Source organism: Gouania willdenowi, chromosome 8 (assembly GCF_900634775.1).
Source record: "Gouania willdenowi chromosome 8, fGouWil2.1, whole genome shotgun sequence".
NCBI classification, from domain to species: Eukaryota; Metazoa; Chordata; class Actinopteri; order Blenniiformes; family Gobiesocidae; genus Gouania; species Gouania willdenowi.
Genome location: NC_041051.1, coordinates 22836370 through 22857330, shown reverse-complemented (window position 1 = coordinate 22857330; position 20961 = coordinate 22836370). Strand labels below are relative to the sequence as shown.

General features: G+C 41.8%; 1 protein-coding gene across 2 annotated transcripts in view; it reads left to right on the top strand.

The window, feature by feature from the left end:
• Positions 1-20961, top strand: part of smg1 (SMG1 nonsense mediated mRNA decay associated PI3K related kinase) — a 39153-nt gene that overhangs the window by 562 nt on the left and 17630 nt on the right. For both annotated transcript variants that reach the window (XM_028454439.1, XM_028454438.1), the window contains exons 2-34: positions 1848-1990; positions 2621-2773; positions 3244-3380; positions 4129-4187; positions 4343-4556; positions 4752-4877; positions 5971-6043; positions 6184-6281; positions 7143-7316; positions 7514-7735; positions 8658-8759; positions 8894-9172; positions 9242-9372; positions 10515-10676; positions 10797-10915; positions 11636-11723; positions 11800-11901; positions 12263-12403; positions 12484-12698; positions 12769-12968; positions 13541-13702; positions 13775-13929; positions 14349-14482; positions 14552-14863; positions 14931-15072; positions 15641-15791; positions 15961-16081; positions 16589-16834; positions 17449-17600; positions 18174-18309; positions 18433-18577; positions 20360-20498; positions 20721-20939. In XM_028454439.1, coding sequence (XP_028310240.1) covers positions 1848-1990; positions 2621-2773; positions 3244-3380; positions 4129-4187; positions 4343-4556; positions 4752-4877; positions 5971-6043; positions 6184-6281; positions 7143-7316; positions 7514-7735; positions 8658-8759; positions 8894-9172; positions 9242-9372; positions 10515-10676; positions 10797-10915; positions 11636-11723; positions 11800-11901; positions 12263-12403; positions 12484-12698; positions 12769-12968; positions 13541-13702; positions 13775-13929; positions 14349-14482; positions 14552-14863; positions 14931-15072; positions 15641-15791; positions 15961-16081; positions 16589-16834; positions 17449-17600; positions 18174-18309; positions 18433-18577; positions 20360-20498; positions 20721-20939 — 5152 coding nt within the window. The remainder of the gene's footprint in view (positions 1-1847; positions 1991-2620; positions 2774-3243; positions 3381-4128; positions 4188-4342; positions 4557-4751; positions 4878-5970; positions 6044-6183; positions 6282-7142; positions 7317-7513; positions 7736-8657; positions 8760-8893; positions 9173-9241; positions 9373-10514; positions 10677-10796; positions 10916-11635; positions 11724-11799; positions 11902-12262; positions 12404-12483; positions 12699-12768; positions 12969-13540; positions 13703-13774; positions 13930-14348; positions 14483-14551; positions 14864-14930; positions 15073-15640; positions 15792-15960; positions 16082-16588; positions 16835-17448; positions 17601-18173; positions 18310-18432; positions 18578-20359; positions 20499-20720; positions 20940-20961) is intronic.

Genomic DNA, 20961 nt, shown 5'->3' with positions numbered 1-20961 from the left:
GTAGCACGCTAGCAAAGGAAGTACGCCACCCAGCTAATAGTTAGCCGTGAATAAATAACTCACTCAGAGATAACAGTGATCCGAGGGGCGCGTGCGGGGGGCAGGTGCAGTGCTCGGTGTTTCACCTGTAACACCTGAGCAGGTGGAACACAGAGCTGTGGATCTTAGCTGGTTTACTACAACATGTAAAGACACACTCCTGATTAAAGGTCAGTGAAGGGGTCTGTAAGTACAGGACTGAAGTTGGGCAACACACACACTGTCTTCCTGTCACATTACATGAATGAGCACCTAATCTATAAAAGCCAAGTTTTTTGGAAATCTCCCCTAACAATGATCCCCACTAACCATTTAGTTTGTAAGGGAACTTGTATTTAATATTAATAATTCATTTGATTATATATAGCGCTTTTCCATTGACATTCAAAGTGATTTTTCATTGATGTGCATTATTCCACACACGATGGTGGTGGTGGTAAGCTGCTATTGTAGCCACAGACTGACAGAAGCGTCTCGAGGCTGCCATAGTGTGTCATCAGTCTCTGCAACCACCACCAACATTCATGCACAATTCATACCCATTCATATTAGGTAATGTGGGTAAAGTGCCTTGCCCATGGACACAACGACAATTGACTTGGATAGAGCAGGAATCGAACCCCCAACCCTTAGGTTATTGGACAACCCACTCTACAACTGAGCCATGGTCATCCATTTAACATAAATACACAGTGATATTTATTTATGCAATTGCTAGTTTTCAACACCTGTCCACGCTTTGAAAGGTTCAGGATTTAAGAAGAACAAAATTTAGTAGTAAAATTAGTAAAGACAGGCACTTTAACACAGTAAAAGTTAAAACATTAAAGACAAATGTGAAAACAAAGTAAGAAAGTATACTGTAAAATTGTAAATGGTTCCTTCAGCGCGTGAGCAGGTTTGTTGCTCCTTCAGCCATGTATTAATACCTTTGTTAAATTAATTAAAATCATGTTAAATTTTCAGTTTTTTTGCTTTGGAATGTGACAGTTACCATCTACTGAAGCTCGTGTGTTGACTTGATTTGAGGTCTAAAGTAATAGATTCTCCAAACATAGATGGAGGCAAACACTTGAAAATCAGCTACTGTAAATATTCCAGTAGATTTCCAAGTTTAACAGATTGTGCTTTTCTAGTCCCTAGTGGTAGTTATTAAGCAGTGCTAATGATGATGGTATTTGAGTGAAGCACAGAAGTTCTCACACATTTAGTCCTGGTGCAGGTGTCAGTTTTAGAAAATTCTGAGCAATGTTGAAACACATTTCTAAATATACATTTATTCATTTCTCCTGGAGATGTTCAACCATATCTTTAAAAAGTTGAGAACTGAAACATTCTACATGCGTGCAGGCACATCCTTTCACTTTCACTTCACACTAAAACTGCATATAATGAAACCTAGTTTGTGCTTGAATAGTTTACTCATTGAAGGTCAACGAATGCCATGTTTATGAAGAATTTTCTTCCTTTACTACCAAATAATAACAGGTTTGTCAGTGAGTTTTATATGTTTTCAGATAGAAATGAGTTGGAGGTCTGTCGACGTCTTTTTGTGGCAGAACTCTGTAGTGTGTGTGTGGAGTGGAGAAGGTTAATGGATGCAGTGTTATTTTATGATGATGAAGATGGCGCTGAACTAGAAATGAGACTGCCAGTTAGATTTGATAAGATACTACTTCACTGAATCCAAAGGGAATGTACAACATGATGGCTCCCATGTCACATTAAATCAGAAATAAAATACAATTCCACATTACAAACTAAATCTCTCTCTTTTTTTTTTTGTGATTTCTTCTCTTCGTATGAAGAGTTGACAGCGTTTCATCAAGCCAGGACGAGCTGAAATCCAGAGATCTTGGTTCAGGACCATCATACGTCACGTTGCCCTGCCCTGAAAGGCCAGCGTTGCCCAGTGATGCCTACACTGCTGCGGACACCTACCACGAAGAGGGTACAGTTACATCTTCAGGGTTTACCCAGCTTTTAAATGCTTATTCACACCAATAAATTGACTGAAACCAGTCCTTATTATTCAGCTGCTGAAATTCATTAACGTAAACTAAACTACCGCATTTTCCGGGTTATTGAATGCACCGCTGTATTGGCCGCATTCCAATAATACACATTGGTCGCACCCTATTGGCTGATGGGGGTGCCCTTCAAACAGCCAATCAGAAGGGGCAGGTAGGCGGGTTGCTGTACTCTGGTTAACGGAGGTTCTATTTCATATTATTTTGCCAGATTTCTCACTATGGTGAGGAAAAGTGTGGTTTTCTAAACCTTCTGACCGGTTGTGTATTTATTCCATGAAACACAGGAAGCTCGGAGCGTTTGTAAAACAATTGGCAATTGGATGAATATTTAACAATTTCCAAGTGTCTTGTGCATTAGTGTTCCCTGTGGCTTTTTGAGCGGTGTATTTTAATGACTGAAAATCTTTGTTGTCTTTGCGTGTCGTCTCTTTTGTAAATGCTCTTAAACTTTAGCTGCTAGGCAACATTTTAACTCCTGAAATATATTCACAAACATTCAGGTTACACCTGAACAGTTACTTTTAATGTTGGTGGTTTGTGTTTTTCAGGAGGCTATGAAGCTAATCACGGTGTCTGTGATACTACATTTGGTTGGAAGTCGCAGGGGCAAGAGTTGAGGCCCAATGACGTGACATCGGATTTGATACCTTTTCAGCATGGAAACCGTGCTTTTGCTTCTAAAGAGATGAGGAAACAGCAGGGTAAGTGGTAAAGGACAGTGATAATGATGATAACGGAATGTTCAAGGCTTTAAAACAGTAACTGTTGGAAGTGCCTGAAAAGTTATATTTGGTTTTAAGATATTTCTACATTTAGTTTACAGTTTTTTCATTAGAAAACTTCATATTCTCTGCAGCTTTAAAGAACACACATGTTGATTAGCTATAACCTAAGCACCCCTGCTTATATCTTCTCTCAGATGTTAATTACTGTTGAAAGCATCCTCTTTCTTGAGAGCCCATAGTACTAATGTGTAAGGAAACTAGAACGTGAACATCTGGAGTTTCTATCGCTAATTGTTGATGATTGAGTTGATTTAATCACATTGCCCCCACATCACAACTTCTATCCACTGTAAGTATTCATCTTAAGACGAGGAAAGACTTTTGACCACTTTGTGACATTAAAAAGAAACAATAATTAACACACCCATATTTATTAACGTCTGCAGACAGAGGAATGACGCACTCGGAGGAGTCTCGACTGGCCAACCTCCTGCGTCGAGTCTCCAGGGAGGACGACCGAGACCGGAGGCTGGCCACCCTCAAACAGCTGAAGGAGTTGATCAGCCATGGAGAAATCAAAGCGGTAAGAGGCCATCGGAGCTGTGATTAGACCCTGTCTGTTTTAATACTCTAGATCAGTCTCTGTTTACATTAATGAGCACATTTTTGTTGCATATCTTCTCCCAAACAAACATCCTGCATCTCATGGTGGAAAGAATTGGCAGTTTGCACTAAGGGTGTCCCGATCCGATTATAATATTGGTCTGATATCAGCCAAAAAGCGAATATCGGATTTTATCAGACTGCGTCTAAAATCTTTGATATAAGCGCTCTGATAAGTTGTTGTTCCCACCTTATGTATGATTCATGCTGATATTGTATCGGCTCAATATTGGTATCGGCCAATACTCAAGGCTGCAATATTGGTATCGTAGCGGAAGGGAAAAAGTTGTATCGGGACATCCCTAGTTGTCCCGATGCAACATTCTGTTCTAACCTGGATTAGAATAGAATGTCTCTTATTGTCATTATCCATCATATAGTCAATAGCAACAATCACTACAATACGAACATTACCAGGCTGAGTCGGTGCATGTGTGAATTGTGATTGATGGTTGAACGGAGGAGGAAACTGTTGGTCCTGGTGTTGATGCATGTGTAGCTGCTGTCAGAGGGATGTAGGTTGGTGTGAGCTGTCCTTCATCATGATTCTGGCTCTGCTGAGGAGTTGGTGTCCATCAGGGAGAGGAAAGCCCATCTAAGCTCAGCTGTCTTTGTAAAGGTAATATTCTGTGCCCACTTGTCCTCAGACAGTTTCCTCTCCTGCACAGATGCTGGTGAAGCAGCTGGACACCATCCTGAGCACCCTGAATGACATTCTGAACGAGAGGTAAGAACATCAGCCTGAACCACTGAGCACTTGTGTTCAACGTTGCTCAGTTATTGTCCTACTGTTCATAGTTCACCTTGTGTTTGGTGGTTGTGATAGAGAATGTCTGATATAGAGATGTAAAGCTGCTGTTCTTCCTCTTCTGCCCCCTGCAGCAGTAAGCTGCTGTGGGAACTGCGTCAGGACGCTGCAGCCTGCCTGGGCCTCCTCTGCACAGTCCTCAGCTACGAGGCCGAGCGCATCTTCAAGTGGCTTTTCCTCAAGTTCAATTCAAGCAGTCGGGACGAGGTCAGGATGTTGTACCTGGTGGCAGCACAGCGTGCTTTAGAGGCTGCAGGGGAGCGCAAAGCCTTCTCCCATATCATGCAGGTAAACGCCTCTCTCCTCTGTCACCATCACGATTTATAAACACTAGCCAGTCAGGGATTAATCACAGTTTTATTTCTTCATCAACGATCAGGAATCGTTGATAATTTAAGACATAACATTTAAGAGTTACAGACAAGTTAAGTGCAGAAAAAAAAAAAATCAATCGGCAATAGCAAACGGTGTTTTGTGTTTCAGCTGGTGATGACCAACCTGCAGTGCATCCTGGAGAATGTGGACACACCGGAGCTGCTCTCCCAAAGTGTGAGATGTATCCTCCAGGTGGCTCGCTGCTACCCCCACGTCTTCAGCACCAACTTCAGAGTGCGTAGTTAAATATTCAAACATTCTTAATGTATGTTTTAACTGCACTCTAAAGCTCTACCTGCTGGACCAAAGCCCAAACATTGGGCAGGGTTCTTGTTTTCTGTGACCAAACAAATTAAACAGTAGGTGATGGATAACATTTTACTTACTGGATATGTTCTACTCTTCTTTTTTTTTTTTTTTTAATTATTTCTGGTGTTATTATGGACACATCTTCCTGTGTGATTTCAAAAAGTAGCAGGGGGAGTTAAACTTTGGCCTTAAGAAAGGATGTTGTGTTCAAAGTGAAACTAAATACTGTATAAAAGGAAACGCGTAAGTTTGACGGATCTCATTCTGAAGGCTAGCCTTGTTAACTCAGAATATTGCTGGCTCCTGTCTGTTGCTGCTGGTCTGCAGTCCTCAGGATCTACTCCATGTTCAACAACTTCATAGGCAAACCAGACTCATTGATATATGTGAGGATCAATGATTGACTCCCTTAGTCACTGTCAACATGGCCTCCTCGACTGTCAATCACTGCAAGCGCCAACAGCAGAACTGGATCATGGATCAATGAAAGATGGTTGCTTAATGTTGGAAACTCTCCTTCTGGGAACGAAATGAAAAAATAGAATCAGTTTGGAAACATGTTTCTGTCGTGATGATATATAGTATGCATGTGGAAGTAGTGTTACCTGTTGAATAATAATCCTTACAACAAAGCTACATTGGTTCAGGAATGAGTTAGGAGGACACATAGTGACATAACAAGTTTCAGGTGTTCACTTGGACTTCAAGTTTCCATACCTCAGTCACATCTAGCATCTGTTGACAAACATTTTGTGACCATGTTGGTCTCACCTCACAACTTCTAGGCCTCATTAGTTTGCTTGATGTTGGTCCAAACACAACAGCTCAGTCTCAGTGGTCAGACCTGCTGTGGATGGAAACGAGAGGCCAGATGCTTCCAGCATAACCACACAACTATAGTTTGCCATAATGCTTTGTGTGTATTTCCACCCAGTTTATTAGAAAAACGTATAATGGATAATGAGGAGTCACATGGTATGACACAGACAGTGTTGTTGTGTTTGCTGCTATTTTACAGGACACAGTGGACATCTTGGTGGGCTGGCACATTGACCACACACAGAAGCACTCCCTCACTCAGCAGGTCTCAGGTACGGCTAACTAGTTTGGTTGGATTAGTTCAAAGAGTTGAGTTGGATGGTGCTGCCCATCAGTTTGTGATTTTTACCCATAATTAAAGCTGTGTGTGTTGTGCGTGTGTGTGTGTGTGTGTGTGTGTGTGTGTGTGTAGGCTGGTTACAGAGCCTGGAACAGTTTTGGGTAGCAGACCTCACCTTCTCCACCACCCTGCTTGGGCAGTTTCTGGAAGACATGGAGGCATATGCAGAGGTGAGACACCTCAATGTGTCTTGTAGCTCAAAGATGTGCTACACACCCAATTGTAGAAAACAAAGGTCTTAAGGTCAAAACTAGGGGTGGGACAAGATTGCACTATTGCAAACCTTCACATGAGGCATTATGATCATTTTTAACTAAAAATAAACAACATAAACCCTCATATTTATAATGCTTTCATTTTTTTAACCCCCCCCCCTTCTCTCACTCTCTGTTTTATTTTCTTCTTCTTTTTTTTTTTTTAATATTCAGGTCGAAGTTTTAAAAGCTCATACAGAGTTCCAAATCAAAAATGTTTTAGAATATTAAATAAATATACGTATATAAATATTATTTTTATTACAAGATTGCAATTTCATTTATCAGACGCTTTTATCCAAAGCAAAGTACAACACAAGCAGTTAGGGTTAAGGGACTTGATCAACTCAGGTTGGTCTGATTACAAGCCCTTCCTTAACCATTAAACCACCACCGCGTGTCTTTCTTTCCTTATTTAAAACATCAAATTGCATTGATCATGCGGACCCATACTCGCCTATCTGTATCGTCAAGCGTTTGTCTTTCAGGTTTGACCTCCTCTGGACTCAGTGGATGTTACCAAGTGTCCACAAACATGGATAGGGATATGGAATGTGTGAACAGATAAACACCTGGTGTGTAGGACACATTGTGTGCCAGGACTCAATGGGACACATACATCTGTCTTATTGGCTCTACATGCTTTGAATAAAGGAAACAAATCCTAGTGTAACTTAACACTAGACAGCATCCAAATAAGCCAGTGTTTGTGTGGATGTACAGTCTGATCAGGAAGTAATGGTCCTCATCACCTGGGTGTGTGTGTGTTCTATGCAGGACTTGAGTCATGTGGCTTCAGGCGAGGTGCTGGATGAAGACATCCCTCCTCCTTCTGTGTCGCTGCCAAAGCTGGCAGCCCTGCTAAGGGTTTTCAGCACAGTGGTGCGCAGCATAGGAGAGCGCTTCAGCCCTTTTAGAGGACCTCCAATCACTGAAGTCTACGTCACTGATGTAAGAGTCTCCATTTCACCCAATCCTATGGAACCTATGGTGTCTGGGTGGCAGATGGCCATTCATTCTGTTTATTTGATTGACTGACATTATAACAAAGTCATAAATGACGAAGAAACAAACCGCTCACATGTTCTCCTTTCTTGGAATAGCTGAGAAGCCATGTGTTAGATTTGTTCCCTGTGGGTTTTCCTCAGGTCCTGAACCGTGTCCTGGGTTGTGTGACTGCGGCCAAGCAGGTCCAGTTCTCCGAGGTCGTCCTCACTGCGGGCAACGAGTGTGTGGGTGTGTTACTGGCCAGCGTGGAGCCCAAAGGTCAGCTGATGGAGGCGGTCCTCGCCTACGGCCTGGACCAGCTGGAATGCTGTCAGGCGTGCGGCTCCGACTACAACCTGGCTGTGCTCAGCCTGCTCACTCTGGTACAGTCACTGTGGAATGAGGCTACGCTTTGACAGGGAACCAGAATTCTCAATGTCACACTAAGGAAGTCACAGGAAAACAGAGCATTTTCTACTGTTCTGCCAAGTTTCACTGACTTCCTGTTTGCTTCACGTCTGTTGGGTCCTTCCTACACATTTGAACCCTGAAGTGTTTTAGTTTTAATTTTTGTCATCCTCTCGAAACAAATCCCACCCACTAACTGTGATAAACACCCGAAGTTTACACAAAATCAGTGTCGTTTTTTGCCTGAAATGCTGTACCAGGGTTCACCAACACGGTGCCCGCGGGCACCAGGTAACCTTCATGGACCATGTGAGGTGCCTTAAGGAGCTCTCGTCACCAATGAGCTCCATTTAAAATCTGATTTACTTTTCAGGATTCAAACTTGCAAAGATAAATACAGATGAGAGATGTAGTTAGTACTTAGTAAAGTTAATAAATTAATAAAGTTTTAGTATTAAATTAACCATCTTTAAATGTTTATTTTCACTGAAACATTGTGACAATTGTTTTTAAGTGTTGCAGCTCTGGTGTATGGTCAGTGGTGTGTTATATATACTGTGTAAGATTATATCTTTAAAAATGCAAAGTGGATTTTCTATAATATTTATTTAAAATGAATCGCATAAATTAGGAGAAATTTCAACATTCCTTACCTTTTTAAGTTACTGCTAGTCTTCCTTAATATCTTACCCTCTAAAGTGAAACTGTGATTTCAGTATTTAAGAAGTTATTTTCTAACTTTAGTACTATACAGTACCTGTGAAGTAGCTCACAGTTTCAGAAATGTTGGTTTTAATATTTGGGTTTAAAAGTACATCATCTGCATTTGTTGGTTCATCTATCTTCGTTCAGGCAACAACTGGATTCAATAAATATTTTTTAATGTTTTCTGAACAGATTGTTGACCAGGTGAACACAAAGATTCCTGCATCTTTTGTTGAGAAGCTGTTGGCTCCACCCTCCAAGCTGCTGAAGTTACGCTTCCATCAAGAAAAAGAGGTGTGTGCTTGGACTCTCCTGCTGGGTTCATTCATATCTGCTCTAAAGCTTGACAGTGTAATAGTGTAATGACTGTGTGTTATAGCAGAGCTCCTGTTTAATGGAACCCTTGTTTCTTTCCCTGCTATCTTCAGGTGATGTCTGCTGTGCATAGTGTGTACCAAGCTCTGCTGAGCCTGAAAAACATTCCAACCCTGGAGGCAGCTTATAAGATGGTGCTGGGTGAGATGGCGTGTGCTCTGTCCAGCCTTACAGAAGACCTGGATCCCAGTGCAGCAGGCCCCGCTGTCCCCAACATCCAACACCCAGTCTTCAGCTCCCTAAGACTGCCCGTGGAGACGGCCCAATTCACCCTGATTTTTGACCTCAGCACCCTCACCACCATTGGCAACACCAAGAACTCCCTGATCGGGGTGAGTTAGTGCTGCTGAACATTAAACGCAACATGGATGCTGATGCTCTGTGTTTTGTGTGCTTTTCAGATGTGGGCGCTGTCTCCCACTGTCTTTGCTCTGTTGAGTCACAGCCTGATGCTGGTCCACTCTGAGCTAGCTGTGTATTACCCTGCCATCCAGTATGCTGTGCTCTACTCCCTGTTCTCACACTGCACCAGGTAGGACACTCCTCTATGATCCTCCAACAGCTTTCCAATCACATTGATCATTTGAAGATTTGGATAGTTAGCCAATAACAGGCATTTTTTTCCCACACAAGAGAAAATTTGAATGTGTGATAAAACATTATATTTTATCCCTATGTTAAATCATTCATTCCACCTATTGTTGCACTTTGAGATTTTGCTTTAAATCTAAAGTGCATTATAAATAAAATGTATTATTATTCAATTTCTATTTTGTAAAATATTTTTGTTTGATAACAGTCACAGTACCTACCTTTTCAATTTGATGACGTATTTAGGTTTATTAGATTGAGGTCATCAAAGTGGGAAAGTTAAGTGAAAGCTGATGTTTGTTATGCAAAACCTTTGGATCCTGTTGTTAAACTTAAAGCAGGTGGTTCATAGACGTATAAGGAATTTCAAAAAAATGGGCATCATCAGCACATGAATAGTAAGATGGAAATAAACATAGAAATACTTGAAATCTTATACTGGACAATAATATAACTGAAATAGGACAGAAAATAAATTAGAAAAGATTTAGAGGAATTTTAAAGATTTTTTTCAAAACGGCAGTCATGGCCAGAAGGTCGCACTACATGATATTTTGACACTTTAACAGAATAAATGATAGAAGTAATTTGGTAAGTAACCTTTAATTTAAAATAAAAAATCAATGTTCGCGCATATTTACTTAGTTAGTACATAGTTGGTATCTTTTTATGCCTTTAAATCGTTTTTTACTAAAAGAAATGCAGTTGGACAGAATCTTTAGGTGTCATTGACTGAGGCACTAACCAAAGCTACTTCCTGCTTTAGTTGCCATACATGATACTTCCTGGGATGTCACATGATACAACATCCCATGACTTACGAATGTTGTAGTTTTGTAGTTCCTGGCCATGGAGCTTCTTTCCAGTAGGTCATGGTAGTTTTCCTTTCCCTGACAGAGAACTAAAGCAGGTCAGAAGTGCTTCTACCACAGTAGTTAAATAAAATCTGTTCCACCTTTGAGACTCCACAAAGTTATATTTTTTTAAGTTTTTCTTTTCTGGAGGACTCCTTGCTGTCGTTCTATGAACATTAAATACATGATTGATACTCTGATAAATTGGGCTCATTCCATCTGTGTGCAGGCATGATCATTTTATCTCATCCAGCCTGTCGTCATCGTCTCCATCCCTGTTTGACGGCGCCGTCATCAGCACAGTGACTACAGCGACCAAGAAACACTTCAGTACACTGCTAAACCTAGTGGGAGGCCTGCTGCTGAAGGAGCAGCTTTACTCTGAGACCAGGTTTCAGCTTCTTCTAACCTTTGGCCTTCATTCATAGTGTTTTCATCAACCTACAGATAACCTTTGCATTTGAAACGCTGCAGAAAACGAACGCTGCTCTTTTATTGTGCTGCTGTGCAGGAAGTTGCTGCTGACCTGGGCACAGGAAGTTTCTTTACTAATGAGGAAGTCGGACACATACAGCCCTCTGTTCTCTCTGCCCTCCTTTAGCAAGTTCTGCAGAGGCTTGCTCGCTAACGGTGGGCTCACAAACACTGTCTGTGGCTGTGCAGTTATTTTTCAATCCCTGTTTGTTTATTTTTAGTTTTTTGATTGAATTTGATTCATTGGTTTAATCTAATTCAGCTCAGAGTAGTGACAATCTACATTAGAAAAACTTGACTTATTCTAAACACTGATAAATGAACACTTGTTCAGGCTTTCATATCTGTTGGGATCAGATTCTTGTTTTGAGTCACTTTGGCCTGGACCATGTTGTGATGGACCATCCTGGTGCCAGATATCGCAGCACATTTAAAAGGTTCTGGTAGAGTCCATGATGAAAAACAGTCTTTTGGGAGCTGTCAGGCTGCTTCACAAATAAATGTCAAACTCTTCATAAACAATTCCATTGTTTTTAGTTACTTTTTGATTACCTAAACCAAGCCTTGATAAAGGACAGTGTTGATACCCAAAGACAATCAATCATTCTTAACAAAGTTTGACGACTACAACAATCATCTATTACATAATTTCACCTTACCACAGCACCATGTGGTAGCAGGATGTCAACACCATCTCGCATTGTGGGAGATTGAGTAATGTCTGCTGGATAAAGCAGCTAAACCTGTACAAATAGAGAAGCCATAAAACCTTCCAGTTGTTTTTCAGATGAGTTTGATATATGTTAAGTGCAGGACTACTTACTGTTTGGTATTTCTGATCAGTGTTTAATTACCGTACTTCTCCCACTGACTCAGCTATGAATGAAGATCACAGCATCTGTCTTCAGACCTGCCACAGTTTACAGGTTCTCTCATCGTCTCTGACCACCGAGCTGCTGCAGAGGTGAGGCCTTCAGCTGCTTTCCTCCCTGAAAACCTTTTTAGATCCAAATCTGTATGTAATGTGTGGTGTTTCCTAGGTGTGTGGATGTGTGCAGAGTGCAGTTAGTCCACTCAGCAGTGAAGGTGAGGCAGGCCTATGCCAAGCTGCTCAGGACCATCCCACTGGATGTAGCTCTGAGGTAAGACGTTGGCAAATTTCAGCACCAGTGACAAGATCGTCATCATGATTATTCACTACTTCGATTGGTTAAGCAACAATCCATTAAAATTAATGGGAACTGGTTGATAAACAGTCATCATTTGGATACACCGTTTTGTTCTAAATGTCTGGAATGTTTCAGAAATAAAATTGTCCAAACATCAGAATTGTTTGGTCCTTGAATGTGTTAAATGGCTTCCTGATGTTGCCTTAAATCGAATCAAATTGCGGCAAATTTTGTTGTTAGGAGCAAACATTGTAACGCTGTACAAATAATTAATATTGTGTGATTTCCACTGGATTGGTGTGCGTTGTAATGCCGTGGCTTTGTTTGTGGGCAGTAACCACAGTCACTCTGAGATCAGAGAGATCTCCATGGCCATCCGTCATCACATGAGCCGTGCACCCAGCAGCACCTTCCATCCACAGGACTTCAGCGACCTCATCAGTTTCATCTTGTATGGAGTGTTGCACCGAGGAGGGTGAGGAGCTGCTTCATCTGCCAACATGTTTCTTCATCAGTGTGTGCATGTGCTGCAGCTGTCCCGCTTTGTGTGAGCAGGAAGGAGCCCTGGCTGGAGCGTCTTTACTACAGTTGTCAGCGGCTGGACAAAAGAGGCGCTGACAGCAGCAGGTCGGATCTGGTGTCGCGGGCGCTGCTGAAAACAGAGGTGGTGTTGTGGCAGTGGGCTGTGTGGGAAGCAGCTCAGTTCACGGTGCTGTCCAAGCTGAGAACCCCTCTGGGTCGAGCCCAGGACACCTTCCAGACCATTGAAGGTAGAATGATGAGCTCCTGAGTGCGTTTACAGAGCTCTAACACCGCTCTGTGGCTGTTCATCTCTTCAAGGTATGATCCGCAGCCTTGCCGCTCACAGTCTGAACCCAGAGCATGACCTGGGCGCCTGGGCCGGCACTGGAAGTGATGGAGAAGGTCACCACTCCAACCAGCTGCGCCTAGCCCTGCTTCTTCAGTATCTGGAGAACCTGGAGAAGCTCATGTATAATGCCTACGAGGGCTGTGCCAACGCCCTTACCGCCCCACCCAAGGTACACTAACCATTCCTTCCTCAGTCAGAACAGTCTCTGCTAGAGATGCACAAGTGTTTTCTATCCAAACAACAGCCGGATTGTGGGAATGAAACAAGTAGTTCATATTTCTGGTTACCAGTCACACGTTGAGTAGAAAGTCCTCCAGTCACACAGGGATAACATGAGGGAATCACTTTTGATTTTAAATGTAAAGCTGGGGTTTATTTGCACATCCAGTGTAAACTTGACCACCATCTTTTGTGTTCTAAAAACTAAACAAATATTCTGATCAAAACCTAATAGACTGAATAGATACGACCCAGTTAATGATCCTCATTGCTTGATCACTAGTCCCTGCTGCGTCTGTATCTAGAGAAGCTTCTGAGTTTGAAAAGTTCTTTGATTGGTCAAAAATGATTAGTTATGCATTTTATTTATTAATTTTTTAATTGTCTTTGCCTAAAACACTGCCTCACATTAACATTGATTATTGATATTGTTGTCCAAAATCATTGGAACGCAATTTCCAAGTGAGATTCTGAAGTTGTTTTTACGAAACATGTACAGATGATGTGACTTTATTGTTTCAGGTCATCCGGACGTTTTTCTACACAAACAGACAAACCTGCCAAGACTGGTTAACCAGGATCCGCTTGGCTTTGATGAGAGTGGGTCTCCTGTCCGGCCAACCAGCTGTGACCATTCGTCATGGCTTTGACCTGCTCACTGAGACCAAGAACAATGGCACACAGGTCAGTGATTGCTTCTGTGTGGGTTTACATAGCTATTCATATGGCTTGATGATCAGCATGTTTCCTCAGCAGGGTCCTGACCTGGAGATTTCTCTGTCGCTGCTGGTGGAGGCTCTGTGGGAGTTGCGCTGCCCTGAGGCCATACAGGGCCTGGCAGCCTGGAGCCTCAGCACCACAGGGAAGAATTTAGGTTGGCTGTCAACAGTCGCTCTGCAGGCTGAGGGACGGTATGCACCACCACTCTAACCTCACCCTGAGTCACATCTATTCAACCTTTGTTTGGACACATTTTTCTACTGGCCAATATTCAGGATCCTCCATAGAGACAGATCTGAGAACGTCTACACCTTGTAGACTTTCCACTTAGATGGAAGGCGCGGATAAGTCCAGATAACAGCAATCATAAACAATGTAGCCATCCTGATGATAGCACTATGTGCCAATAATTAATGTAGTACAGATATTCATATTAAATGCATTCAAAGGGAAAATGTCAGCCAAAAAACTGAGTAAACAAACATTTAAAATAGCAGAGGGTCACCATGAGCTGTGAACTCACTGCTAAACACAGTAGAAGAACTCCTTGATCCACTTGGTAAGTCTTACCAACATATTGTTAGAACTGTATGTGGTATTCTGTTTGTAGGTTTGAGAAAGCAGCTGTGGAGTACCAAGACCAACTCTCTGCAATCACTGGGATGGACTGTAGCATCAAAGCTTCTGAGAGTTGTGTGCACAAACTGTCCAGCAACACCAGCAGCCCCAAGCACGCTAGCAACGGTAAGCACACTAAAGCCTGATGGCAATGGTGTTAGAAAGCAGCTCCTGAATGGTCGTTCCTCCAAACAGGAGACAACAGGAAGACTGTGCTGCTGAAGTCCAGTGAATGCTCTCCTGAGGTGATCAACTTCCTGGCCAACAAAGCCTGTCAGTGTTACGTGGCTCTTAGCGACTGGGCCTCTGTTAAAGAGTGGCAGGCCACCATCAACTCACTCAAGCAGAACTCCACCAATCCCATCAGCATCAATCTGAGGACGGATTTGAACTACATCCAGGCTCTGAGTCATTTTGAAGAGGGAGACCTGTCTGAGTGTGGGGCTCAGCTGGAGCTGCTGCCTGGAGAGGACTACAGCTCTCTGTCAAGCAGCAAAGACAAGCTTGGTACTTGTTCAAAAACAGCACTTCCTTTGTCTTTTTACTGTTTGCTAAGCATCCTTTGTGTGTTCAGATCTAAAGAGGCTTCTGCCTTCATTGAGTCCTGATCCCTCAGAGCTGCAGAGAGCCATTGAAGTGCAGCTGCTTCGCAGCGCAGTCAGTGCCATGAACAAAGCCAATCAGCAGCAGGAACAGAAGGCCACAACAAACTCAGAGTGAGCTCTCCTCCATCTCTACTGTTTGAATGGGACAATACTTTTTTAATTTGCTTATATTGCTTAAAAAAGGATTTCATTTGAAACTGCAGGACCCCCGCTTTTCCATTTCAAAATTTCCCAAATTCTATTTCAGAGTTTACTCATTCTCACGTCACGTGACACTTTTTCATTTGGTTTCTGTTTCATCATCTTTCCCTGTTTCAACACAAAACTGGTTATTAAACTTCATGAAATCAATCCAAACATGATAAATAGGGTTAATAGAGTCAACTATCGTCATTATTTTGCATTTTATATGCTTCAGATGATTTACGGAAAAGGGAGGGTTACGTTGAAATGTGATTTTAGCTACACTGCTAACCCTCAGTCACCCGTTTAACAGGAAAAATCTCATGGAAATTTTTTATATGGTCCCTAAGCATTATTTGTGAAACCTCTAATTACTTCCAACCAGAGAATCACCCTCACATTAAATCCCACACAGCTGTATGGTTGGAGATGTTTCTGCTGTGCGTGTCACATCATTTAAATCTTTCCTTCCCGGTTTTTGACATTGTTGTTTTAGTACACTGGTGCGCTGCCTGAAACAAACGGGTCGGATCTGCTTGGGTCCTCTTCGCCTCTCAACCCTCACCCTCTCTGACAGTCTGCCCACCTTACCCACCCTGCAGCTGCACTGTTCTGCTACGCTGGAGAACACACTCAGCACTCAGGAAGTATGTAAACCTACCATTAATTCCCTGTAATTTGAGTAAACTTATGTAACGTGAGGTATTATGGTCAGTGGCTGTTGGTTAAGATGGTGTTTGTGGAAAATGGGTAGGAGCACTGTTTTCTTGCTGCCTGTGAATGAACGTGGCATGGTGGATTCCTTCTTTATTGCAGGACTGTGTGATTCCTCTGAGCAGTGAAGCTCTGAGCTCCTGTAAGCAACAGGACGTCCAGCTCTTCATCCACGCCCTTCGATACACCATGTTCCAGAGACAGCTCCTCCTCAAACTACGAGGTAAACCTCACATGGGGATGGTACAAAAAGCTAAGATGTCTGATGATTGTAGTTCGACTGCACCAATACCAAAGCTGTATGAATGCCTTTAAAGATAGCCACTCTTTTTAAAAGTGAACATTATACTCATTAACGTGAACAAGTATCACAAGTAAATAAAACTGTTAATTTGATCAATTTGTTAAGATATAGAATACATGATTTTTGTGCTATTTTTAAGAATGTTGCCATGATTCTTTAGATTAAAGTTGCATATTTAAATAATTGAATGTAATAGACAAATTGCTCCAGGTTTAGAAAATTTGAATACTTTTATTTATTAATGTCATGCCTTTTCTTTGGACATAATGATGATGAATAGATGTGTTGCTTGCTCACATCAATTTAAAGCCAACATGCAGCAAAAAGCTTTCAGTCTTCACAGAAGGAACATTTAGTTTCATCAAACGACTGTGAACTGGTTTGTGAGATGAGTTCCGTTGTGTTCTTTGTGTCTTTGTGTGACAGGTTCCTCCTCCACAGTAGACGGACACCTGATGGAGCTCTGCCTTACAGCGGTCAAGTTTGCCCGTAAGAAAGGCAACATTGCGTTGGCGTCGCGCCTGCTCAGCCAGTGCAGTGACGGCACGCATGACAAGAACCAGACGGACGAGCTGAGCCAGGCCTTCAAAAACCTGAGTCTGGAGGGCACCCTGGGGGAGAAATGGGGCCCTGAGGTCCAGATAGAGAAAGCCAAAGTGCTGAGGAGTGCAGGTGAGCCTCCATGGAGAACTAGCCTCAGTCATACTGTTCGGATCTTTGATTTCAGCCCTCTGAAAAGGATTGCCAGGCAGCACACAATGTCATAACTCATTTTTGTCTTTGTTAGTCTTTATTGAAATTTCATTGACCACAGACCACAGGTCATAAACCAACGGGCTGTGTGCTCCTGGCGGCGGCCTGGTTCCGACCGTCTTAATTCAGTCACCTTTTAGCAACTGGCTGTGCCCAGACACCAGAGCCTAATTTATGTTTTTTTAAAACATGGCGTCATCACTGCTCTTGAGTTACTATGTCTACTTGTCAACAGAGCTGTTCCAAATTATCCTCAGACTACGGGTCAACATCAGTTCTTTCCATTTTAACTGAGATTAATAATTAGCACTAATAATTATTGTCTAGACCTGTTAATTTCATCAAGTGGCCCCCGGGTCGAACACATACGAAGGGTTAGTCAGTTTACTGTCCTGGATTCTATAGATGCCTTAAGATTTTTACATTGGGCTGTAGTGACGTGCGGGAACAAACTGCTAATGAAGCAAAGGATAAGGACTATAACTGATCAATCAATGGATATTGATTGATTTAATGTTAATGTATGTTCACAGGCCAGTCACTGAAAGCAATGGAGATGCTGAGTGGAGCAGCTTTGTCCTACTGCAACGTAAGAAAGAACGAAGGCGCCGCCTGCCGTTCCCTGCTGACTCTCTGCAAATGGCTGCTGGCCGACTGGAAGGACATGACGCCACAACTCAAACAGGCAGGCAGTCCTTCAAAATATCAATACACAGGTTCATCAGTGTCGTTATAGGATTAGGGACTGCAGCAGTATATTGTAGTAATCACCTCTTTGGCTTTAGAATAAAGGAATGTTTGCAAAGACTGTGTCTTTAGGTCTGTAAACAAGCTGTACTTGTGTATAGTTATGTACATGTGATCACACAGCAGACAGCTGATCATTCATAGAGGAAATGTCAGCTGAGCTTCTCCCTGAGGAGAAATATATTTTGTGAAAGCTCAGTCGTATCTCTATTGGTCAATTAAGATGCTATTTCTACCATGCCTTGTACAGTTTTATTTATTTATTTATTTATTTTTAGAGCACACTGTTTGGAGCTTGAATAAAACCAGAACACATTTCATACAAATTTATGCTGAGGATGATGTATTTCTTCAGGATTCAAACACTTTTCTTACAACCATGTGTGTTTAGATGCTTTATTAAGATTTTGAATTCTGCTCAAACAATAATGAATAAATGATGTATAGTAGGCTTAGAATTGAATCCACTCCTATTTATGAGGTAATGTAAAGAGAATGTTGATGTGTATAGGTGCTAAAGAAGTGTGGAGCAGTCAACTCGTCCTCTGCTGCAGGAAGCATTTCTCCCCTCAGTCACAATATTGCAACATTGCTGGAGCTTCACTTGGAAGATCAAAGCATTCCCCATATCACTGCTGAGACCTCAGGTAACCTCAACAAAAGCAGAATGTCTGATTAACGCTACAGAGTCTTGTATAAAGCTTTCCTTAAGCCGTCTTCCCAAAGATCTTGGCCTTTTTCTGACTCTGCTCGTTTTCCTTTTTGAACAGTGAGTGTTGGTGTGGGTGAAGCAGACTTTGTCTTAGGTCAGCTCTATCAGCTGTCCGCCAGTCTGGCTCCAGAGGTTGCCAAGTCCTGGGCAGCCCTGGCCAGCTGGGCTTACCGCTGGGGAAGGAAGGTGGTGGACAACGCAAGGTTAGTGAATGTTGTCCAATAAAGCTCCACCCATACTGGCTGATATCTGGATATGTTACATATATGTACTGTATATTTACAAATCTTATAATACCCAAAATATGATTAAAGATTACTAAATTAGAATAAATAACTGTTTAATGTTGACAGTGTCCCTGATCAAAGACACTGATGAAAAAGGAAAGGCAAAGTTGCTTGTAATACAATGTAAATGAATTTTCAAATGTAAAGTTAGTCAAATAGTAAACATGGATAAATCATAAAAAACAATGAACGGGTGACTTCTCCAGTGTCATTTAGTAATCTTTACTGATGATTCTAAAGTATCAGAAAGAACAGACACACAGAATCTACTCACAGCATCCATCAGTTACACATTAGAGTCTGATTGATTACTCAGCTGTTGATCAATGTTGATTAATCAGTGATGGCAATGATCAGGTGAGGATTAAGGAGGTTAGTGGGGTGACTGCTGGTGCTGAAATCTCACCCTGTCAATGCGTACGTGGTCAACATCACTTCATGTAACTAACTCTCTGTATTTACACGCTGGTGTAAAAATTGCTCACATTAACTATGAACTCTGTGTATAAGGATTGGGGTCAATTACATTTTTCAGTAACAATCACATTTTCAATTACCCATGTTCAATTACAATTGAGTTATAATTACAGTGACCAGCATTTTTCCCAATTACAATTATTTTTTTATCCTCGGAAAGTCAATTACAATTGCATTCTCAATTACTAAAGTTCAATTACAATTAATCAATCACTCAGCCTGAAATAAATAACCTAATAAAAGTTAACCTTCCTCTTGTGTTCGCTTTCTGTTAGCATCTCTTATGATAACGGGTCCTAAATATATATCTTGGTTACCTTGTTAGGCTTCCTAATCAATAAAAGATAGGTTTTAATATTTTTTGGTGTGGGCGTCTGAACCTTTTTTGTGTCATTATACCCTTTGATTTAATTTTTTTTTTTAATAGTAAAATATGGGAAAGCTTGATATGAAACGTATTTTAATCATTCTTAACTACATATGTGTAGAACTGTAACATGGTTCCCCAGTTTTGCGTTAAATTATATATAATTGACAATTTTTATAGAATTTTCATGGCAGTTACAATTACAAAGTCAATTATCTAAACTCAATTACAATATAATTATAATTACAACAGCAACAGATTTTTAAATTTACAAATACAGTTGTAATTACTCCATAATTGTAATGAATTATCAATTACGCGATTACAGTTATAATTGACCCCAACCCTGCTGCGTGTACACATACACTTTTACACAATTACGGAAAACTTATTTAATGGAAAAATCATCATCAATTGTCCCTTCAAGGGCTCCGTAGTTTCCAGTCCCTGTTTGTTTTTTAAATTGCCGTGTTGTCTGTGGACACATGATCACCTTCTGTAAGCTCAGGACTAAAGCCAATGCTCTTTATTATCAGCAGATGTGTGAAAGCGAAATGCATTTACAAGCAAGTTCATTTGATTCAACCAGCTTCTCCTTCACATTTTGACACATTAGGAACAGCACATTGCTCCATCATCACCTGCTCTGATATGCAGCCTTTGTGAAATATACGACAACCTATAGTCTAATTAAAAAAAAAAGTGTGGCTCCTCCCTCTACTCAACCATCATTCTAATATAACCTTCATCCAGCACTTGCAGCCAAGAGGAAACCTTCCATTGGCAGTCGAATCCTGTTTCCTATACTTGATGCTTTGCAGGAATGTCATTGATCTGAAGTGTGTTCTTTTTAGCCAAGGGGAAGGATTGCCTCTTCTACCAGGAGAGCGGAAGGAGGTCGAAGATCTGCTTCCCACAACCACCAGTGAAGAAGACAAGAATGCCATTTTCAGCATTCTGGGACAAGCAATGTGTCGACCTACTGGCATACAGGTAAAGTGTGTGTGTAAAGATCGAATGAACACAGCTGGAAACTTCTGGTTTCACATGTTTTTAGGATGTTTAACCCCATCAATGACTCTCTGTGTGTGTGTGTGTGTGTGTGTGTGTGTGTGTGTGTGTGTGTGTGTGTGTGTGTGTGCGTGTGTGCGTGTGTGCGTGTGTGCGTGTGTGCGTGTGTGCGTGTGTGCGCGCGTGCGCGCGTGCGTGTATTAGGATGAAGACATGGCCCTGCAGCAGGAAGACGATGAGGATGACATGGTAGACGTAATCTGGCGCCAGCTAACAAGCTCGTGTCCCTGGCTCGGAGACGCAGGACAGCCTGTGACGGACGGTCTGATCCGGGTTTGGAGGCAGGTCGTGGATCGGGTGTTTGGGCTGTACCGAGTCTCCTGCCAAGCGTATTTCACCTTCCTCAAGTTGAACGCAGGACAGGTGAGGAGGTGTTTTAAACCTT